Source organism: Pan paniscus, chromosome 14 (assembly GCF_029289425.2).
Source record: "Pan paniscus chromosome 14, NHGRI_mPanPan1-v2.0_pri, whole genome shotgun sequence".
In the NCBI taxonomy this organism is placed as follows: Eukaryota; Metazoa; Chordata; class Mammalia; order Primates; family Hominidae; genus Pan; species Pan paniscus.
Window position 1 is genome coordinate 27,532,118 of NC_073263.2, and position 8,531 is coordinate 27,540,648.

Genomic DNA, 8,531 nt, shown 5'->3' on the forward strand with positions numbered 1-8,531 from the left:
AGTTCCAGGCCCAGAGAACACCTGGGGCAGAGATGCAGAAGCAAGAAAGAGCACAAAGAAGGCACCCACACCTAATCCCTGTGTTCCTTTTGAATTGCTGCTGTCAAATTACCACAAATGCCGTGGCTTAAAATGACACAGGGAGATTTGACCCCAGAATGTGGCTATGTGATGACAATGGGAGCAAGAGACTGCGGTGATGGATGGGAGGGAAGGCCATGAGCCAGGGTGTGCAGGCAGCCTTTAGAAGTTGGAAAGGGTGGCCGGGCGTGGTGGCTCACGCTTATAATCCCAGCACTTTGGGAGGCCGAGGTGGGTGGATCACCTGAGGTCAGAAGTTCAAGACTAGCCAGGCCAACATGGTGAAACCCTGTCTCTTCTAAAAATACAAAAATAAATTATCTGGGTGTGGTGGCACATGTCTGTAATCCCAGCTACTTGGGAGACTGAGGCAAGAGAATTGCTTGAACCCAGGAGGTGGAGGGTGCAGTGAGCCAAGATCACATCACTGCACTCTAGCCTGGGCAACAAGAGTAAAACTCCGTCTAAAAAAAAGGAAAAAAAGGACATTGCCAGCGTCTTGGCGATTTGGCCCGACGCGCTCCGCTTTCGCTACAGCATGGTGGCCTACTGGAGACAGGCTGGACTCAGCTACATCCGATACTCCCAGATCTGTGCAAAAGTAGTGAGAGATGCACTGAAGACAGAATTCAAAGCAAATGCCAAGAAGACTTCTGGCAGCAGTGTAAAAATTGTGAAAGTAAAGAATGAATAATCTACCCTGACTAAAGCTTGAAATGCTGCATTTCCGAGGTGAAGATGTGTGGGCATATGTTATGGCAGATTGAAAAGGATCTCATTTCATGGGGAAAAAAAATCCTGTCTTGTTCATAAATTGACAATGTCAATAAATTGAAATATGGTTCACTGTTAAAAAAAAAAAAAATGTTGGAAAGTGCAAGGCAAGGAAATGGATTCTCTCCCAGAAACCTCCAGAAGGAACCAGCCCTGCCAACACCTTGATTTTAGACTCCTGGCCTCCAGAACTGTAAGAGAATAAACCTTGTCATTTTAAGCCATGAAGGTGTTAAAATAGTTGTGATTTGAGGTGGTTTGTTAAATAATAATGGATAGTAGGAACAGAGTTTGGTGCCTGGAAATAAGGTACTGCTTAAACACCTAAAACATGACTACCATATTTAATTAGCCAATACTAAAACATGTAGTTTGAGGACTGAGTGGCAGGAAGAAGCCAGATAGGCATTGGGGTAAGCTGATGGTGAGTATTTGAATAAAGTGAGAAAAATAGTATTTGAAGCTGGAGAAAATAAAATGTTTATTATATATTGGCAGAAAATTTGGCAACACTGTCATCTGAGATAATACAGAAAACAGGAAGCGTACTTAATAAGCTCAAGTAGTCCAGCCAAGGAGATTTCTGGGCAGGGTACTAAAGGTGCCACCAGCTTCTTATAGCTGCCTGTGTAAAATCTGAAATGATGAAGATGAAATAAAAAAATATGATGATCAGCTTTCAAGTCAAATTAAGAGGACACATAGAGGGCTTTCAGCTGAACTTATCCAGCAGGAGATTCTCAAGTCAAGAAAAGACCTCTAGGGAAGATCAAATCTAGGACACAGTCAAGAAAATGTGTTCTCAGAATAAAAATGAAGACAAACATATGACTTTAAAGCTCCTTGTTGAGATCTAAGAAAGGTATAAGGTGGTCCTTTGTAGACTCTTTCAAGTAGACAAAAGGCCTCCTAAGGATTCTACGGAAGCCTTTCAAACAGCCTCTGTCTAACAGTAGGGCTTCTGAAAATCTTGCAGGCATTGTTGCACTACAGCTTCATGGGGAGCTCAAGGTAGAGAAGAGCTTATCACAAAGAGATTTGTGGGTGTAGCCTTATCTAATGGCATGGAGTTTATAAACTGATATATAAGAAACCCACAAAGATGTTAAAGGAATTATATTAGCTTTGTTCAAAAGGAACAGATAGTACAAAATAAAATAAGGCTCCCCAGACTTCTAGTCAGAAAGCAGTCTGAAACTGCGCAGGCTACTTTTTGTTTGTTTGTTTGTTTGTTTGTTTGTTTTGAGATGGAGTCTTGCTGTGTCACCCAGGCTGGAGTGCAGTGGCACAATCTCGGCTCACTGCAATGTCCGCCTCCCAGGTTCAAGCAATTCTCTGCCTCAGCCTCCTGAGTAGCTGGGATTACAGGCACCCGCCACCATGCCCGGCTAATTTTTGTATTTTTAGTAGAGATGGGGTTTCACCATCTTGGCCAGGCTGGCCTTGAAATCCTGACCTCATGATCCACCTGCCTCGGCCTCCCAAAGTTCTGGGATTACAGGTGTAAGCCACCGTGTCCAGCCACACACAGGCTACTTTTTATGGAGAAGAAAGGATAACTCAGAAAATGGGAATAAAGACCTACAAAGCAGAGGAAAAATTTCCAGAGAGTACTTTGCAACAAGCAGGACTGGGCCCTAACCAATACATGGGCAACATATGCTCAGATAGGTTTCAGAATTAACATAAACCAATGATTGTTACTTGTTTCCATTTTCCACACTTTAGAACAAGGGTATTTATACACATTATCCTATACCTATATCACTTTGTGTTGGGCTTATTTGGGGGAAGAGTGGCAGAAAACCTTATTTCATACGTTTTCAGATCAAGAGGACCATATTCAAGCAACTTAACTGAAGGAGCCTAATCTGCACCTGGACCTGATTTATATCATGAGACCCTGTACCTTGAGCATAAGCCCGGTGCTTTAATGAGATGAAACTTTGGGAGGAAAGAGCTTGGATGTGGAAGAACGTAAATAATTTGTGCACATGCGGCAAACTGGAAGTTTGAAACACGGCTGCAAATTTTTTGATATTCCTCCCATGGAGTGGTGGCTTTATGTCTCCCCCTCTCAAACCTGGGAGGGCCTGTCACTTCTTCAATCAACTGAAAGTGGTGGTGGAAGTGACACCATGTGATTTCTGAAGCTAGGTCAGAATAGTACATATAGCTTCCATCCTGCCTACAGGGAACACTGACTCTCGGAGCGCTGAACCACTAATGTTAGAAGCCACAACCCTATGGAAGCCCAAGCCAAATGAGGAGGAACTCTGGTTAACAACCCAAAGTAAGCTCAAATTTCAACTTTGTTTTAGCCCAGATACCAGTAAAGAACCCTCTAGGTGATTTCAGCCCCAGCCATTCAATTCTTCCTAACTGAGGCCCCAGACGCTGTAGCATGGAGACAAGTCATTCTTACATACCCTATCTGAATTTTTGTCACACAGAATCCATGAACATAATGAGATGGTTGTTGTGTGACATTAAGTTTGAAGTTGTTTGTTGTTTGACAGTAATAACAGGAATATTGCTATATTAGTTTCCTGTGGCTGCTGTAACAAATTATCACAAACTTGGTGGTTTAACACAACAGAAGTTTATTCTCTTACAGTTCTGGAGGCCAGAAGTCCAAAATTGTTATCACTGGGCCAAAATCAAGGTGTTAGCTGGGCCACACCCCCCTGGAGACTATTAGGGAATACCCCTTCCTTGCTTCTTCCAGCTTCTAGTGGTTGCTGACATTGACTTGTGTCGAAGCCAATATCTACAAATTTCTCTCTGTTCCTTCTTCACATTGCTTTCTCATGTAGTGTGTGTGTGCATGTCTGTCTCTGTGTGTGTGTATGTGTGTGTGCATAAGATGAGACAGGCTGGAGGGAATCTCTTCTGTTTCTTTCTTTCTCTCTCTCTCTCTCTCTCTCTCTCTCTATATATATATATATATATATATATATATATAGTTTGTTTGTTTTTTGAGACGGAGTTTCACTCTTGTTGCCCAACTAGGAGTGCAATGGCATGATCTCGGCTCACTGAAACCTCCACCTCCTGGGTTCCAGGGATTCTCCTATCTCAGCCTCCCAAGTAGCTGGGACTATAGATGCAGCCATCATGCCCAGCTAATTTTTGTATTTTTAGTAGAAATGGGGTTTCACCATGTTGGCCAGGCTGGTCTGGAACTCCTGACCTCAGACGATCCACCCACCTCAGCCTCCCAAAGTGCTGGGATTACAGGCATGAGCAGCCTTCTGTTTCTCTCTCATTATGACCTTTGCAATGGCATTTAGGGCCCACATGAACAGTCCAGGATAACCTCTCCATCTCCATATCCTTTTTTTTTTTTTTTTTCCTAGACAGAGTCTTGCTCTGTCACCCAGGCTGGAGTGCAATGGCATAATCTCGGCTCACTACAACATCTGCGTCCAAGGCTCAAATGATCCTTTCACTGCAGCCTACCAAATAGCTGGGACTACATGCGCCCACCACCATGCCTGGCAATTTTTTGTATTTTTTATGGAGACAGGGTTTCACCGTGTTGCCCAGGCTGGTCTCAAACTCTTGAGTTCAAGCGATCCACCCTCCTCGGCCTCCCAAAGTGCTGAGATAACAGGTGTGAGCCACCACACCTGGCCTCAAAATCCTTGATCATACCTGCAAAGACTCTTTGGAGTTGGATTTTGATTTTTTGTTTGTTTGCTTGCTTGTTTATTTTGTTTCTCATACAAAGTAATGTTCATAAGTTCTAGGAATTAGGACATGGATATCTTTTGGGGTGCCCTTTTTCAGCCTGCTATCACTGCATAGTTGCAAAATACTACACTGTATATATTCTTTTGTATCTTGCCTTTTTAAATGTATGAGCCAAAATAAGCATTCCCATGCCATTACATACTCTGAAAACAGAAACTTTAATGGTTATGTAATATTCTATTGAGTGAATGTAACATAAGTTAGTTATCCAAAACCTTAATTTTTTTTTCTTCTTTTAACTTTTATTTTAGGTTCAAGGGATACATGTTCAGGTTTGCTACATGGGTAAATTACATGTTGCTGGGGTTTGGTGTATAAATGATTTCATCACCCAGGCAGCAGTGAGCATAGTACCCAATGGATAGGTTCTGTTTTGTTTTGGAGACAGGATCTCGCTCTGTCGCCCAGGCTAAAGTGATGATCTTGGCTCACCACAACCTCTGTTCAAGTGATTCTCATACCTCAGCCTCCTGGGTAGCTGGGATTACAAGTATGCACCACCATACCTGACTAATTTTTGTATTTTTAGTAGAGATGGGGTTTCACCATGCTGGACAGGCTGGTCTCAAACTCCTGACCTCAAGTGATCCACCCACCTCGGCCTCCCAAAGTGCTGGGATTATAGGCATGAGCCACCAAGCCTAGCCCCAGTGGGTAGTTTTTGATCCTCACCCTTCTCCCACACTCCACCCTCAAGTAAGCCCTGATGTGTATTGTTCCACTCTTTGCAGCCATGTGTACTCAATGTTTAGCTTCACTTATAAGTGAAAACATGCAGTATTTAGTTTTCTTTTCCTGGTGTCTGGCTGTATCTGTGTTGTTGCAAAGTACATGATTTCATTCTTTTTTATGGCCGTGTAGTATTCCATGGTGTATATGTACCATATTTCTTTTATCCGGTCTACCATTGATGGACATCTAGGTTGATTCCATGTCTTTGCCATTGTGAATAGTGCTGCAGTAAACATACGTGTGTATTTGTGTTTTTGGGGGAATGATATATTCCTCTGGGTATATACCCAGTAATGGGATTGCTGATTCAGGTGGTAGTTCTAAGTTATTTGAAAATCTCCAAACTGCTTTCCATAATGACTGAACTAAACATTCCCACCAGCAGTGTATAAACATTCTCTTTACTCCACAACCTCGCTATCTCTTATTTTTTGACTTTTTAATAATAGCCATTCTGATTAGTGTGAGATGATATCTCACTGTGATCCAAAACCTTAATGTTGGATACTTATTTCCAACTCCCTATTTTTTTAGTATTTCCTGAGACTAGATTCTACATATGGAACTTAGTGAGTGTGAGCAGTTTATGACTTGTGACTATATTGCCAGATTGCCATTTAGAAATACATATTAATGTATTATTTTATTATTCCTGTGGGGTGCCTGTTTCATCATATCCTCACCAGCACTGAGTACTGGATTTTTTAGTTTTGGTTATTATTTGCCCTTTTTTTTGAGACGGAGTCTCGCACTGTTGCCCAGGTTGGAATGCAATGGCGTGATCTCAGCTCACCACAACCTCCACCTCCCAGGTTCATGTGATTCTCCTGCCTCAGCCTCCCGAGTAGCTGGGATTACAGGCGTACACCACCACATCCGGCTACTTTTTTGTGTTTCACTATGTTGGCCAGACTGGTCTCGAACTCCTGACCTTGTGATCCACCTGCCTTGGCCTCCCAAAGTGCTGGGATTACAGGCATAAGCCACCGCACCCGGCCTTGCCAATATTTCTTTAGAAGTCTATGTTTTCGGCCGGGCGTGGTGGCTCACACCTGTAATCCCAGCACTTTGGGAGGCTGAGATGGGTGGATCACGAGGTCAGGAGATCGAGACCATCCTGGCTAACACAGTGAAACCCCGCCCCTACTAAAAATACAAAAAATTAGGCGGGCATGGTGGGCAGGCGCCTGTAGTCCCAGCTACTCGGGAGGCTGAGGCAGGAGAATGGCATGAACCCGGGAGGCAGAGCTTGCAGTGAGCTGAGATCATGCCACTGAACTCCAGCCTGGGCAACAGAGCGAGACTCCGTCTCAAAAAAAAAAAAGAAGTCTATGTTTTCTTCTCATTTTGTATTGGATTCTTTATAGGTTAGCAATTTTCTGGCATTTTTGTAGCAAATACTTTTTCATCATTCTGTTATTTGTTTTTAAATTTCAGATATGATGTCCTTAATTGCTATCTACTGTTTTCTTTGTCACTTCTCACTCTACCTTTATACTTATAAAGTCTGCACTTTCTTTTTTTTTTTTTTTTGGATGGAGTTTTGCTGTGTCACCCAGGCTAGAGTACAGTGGTGTGATCTCAGCTCACTGCAACCTCTGCCTCCCGAGATCAAGTGATTCTCCTGCCTCAGCCTCCCAAAGTGCGGGGATTACAGGCGTGAGCGGCCGCACCTGGCCCAAAGTCTACATTATTCAGAGAGCAGACTCAATAATGCTTGAAATAGCACAGTGTTTGATGTCAGAAAGGCCTAGATTAGAATCTGTCTCATAGAAATGAATGCTGGTTGTTTTAAAGCTTAAATAAAATAATTTAAGTTTAAAAATCAAGCATGAAGGCTGGGATACTCACTCCATTTATTTTGGTTCTGTTTACTAGAAAAGAAAAATCATCGAAGACAAAATGCGAATGCCCAATAAACATGAAATATGCTCAACCTGCTTAATAATTTCAGAATGAAAAATTAAATTGGTTACCATTTTCTGTCCATCAGATTGGCAAAAATTTAAGAGATAATGTCTAGGGCAAAAGAGGATATGAAGAAAGGGAAACTCACTCGAGGGGACTGTGAATTGTGTGACTTGCTAAAGTTTTTTGGAAAGCAATGGCTATCTTTACTAGAGTTTTAAAATGTACTTTTTTTGACCTACCATTTCAAATTTAAGAAATCTATCCTTTAAATATACAAAACTACAAAAGGGTATATGTAAAAAGTTTACCTTCATATGGTTTGTAATAGCAAAACAATGACAACAACTTAAATGTTCATCTGTAAGGAAATCGTTAAATAAATTGATTTAAAATTTTTTCCCACTAGAATTAAGTTTCCCGAGAATAGGGATTTTTAATGGTGATGATTACTGCTGTTTTCCTAACACTTAGAACATAGTAAATATTCAAAAGAAATTATTGAATAAATAGATAAAATTATATCTTTGTTTACATAATGCAATAGACATTTTAAAAATTGATGTGATTTATGTGTAATGACCTGGGGAAATATCCATGATATATTATTAAATGATAAAAGCAAGTCACAGAGTAAAGTGTGACTTCATTTTTGTTTTTTTTAAAGGACAGAAAAGAAAGAACAGATTTTAAATGTAATACGTATTTGTGTAAGCACAGAAAAATTGTCGAAATGACATCCAACAGTGTTAACATTGTTAATAGAGGGATGGAATTGAAAGGATGGAGAAGTTACTTTTTTCTTTTCACATTTCTGCGTTGTTTAACCTTCTTGGAAGGAATTGTTTGTCCAAGCCCTTAGCTCAAACCAAACTAGACTTTGCTATGGGAAAGTCAGTAGGCTCGAATTCGCACACACATCAGGGAACAGTGACCTTGATACTGTTACGTATTCTTTGTACAATATTGGTTTGTTGCCTTTTTTAAAGTATCTGTTGAACACTGGTAAATTTTGCTCCCCGCCTCTCTGGTAGTCGCTCGGCCTGTTCTTTCCAGCAGGTATTTCTCCTGCAGAACCTGCTGGCTGGCCCCCGCCCTTATCTCTGGACTGCTTTGGAACCAGCGCGGCTTCTGTGTGGCAGCTACTGTGTGCACGCTCGACCTTTGCCACCCTCCGCGCTGATGGGAACTGGAGGAGGATGTGGTTTAGACACAATGTGGCCCAAGCGTCCTTGTTTCCTGAATATACCCCAAAGTACAAGTCCCATCTCCAGTTTTGA

General features: G+C 41.8%; 1 protein-coding gene across 1 annotated transcript; it reads left to right on the forward strand.

Moving 5' to 3' along the window:
* Window positions 1-491: 491 nt before the first annotated feature.
* On the forward strand, window positions 492-1,070 carry LOC134728860 (ATP synthase subunit epsilon-like protein, mitochondrial). The gene has a single exon (XM_063596022.1). It carries the CDS (start codon window positions 620-622, stop codon window positions 773-775), a length of 156 nt encoding a protein of 51 aa, XP_063452092.1. The 5' UTR covers window positions 492-619; the 3' UTR covers window positions 776-1,070.
* Window positions 1,071-8,531: the final 7,461 nt, after the last annotated feature.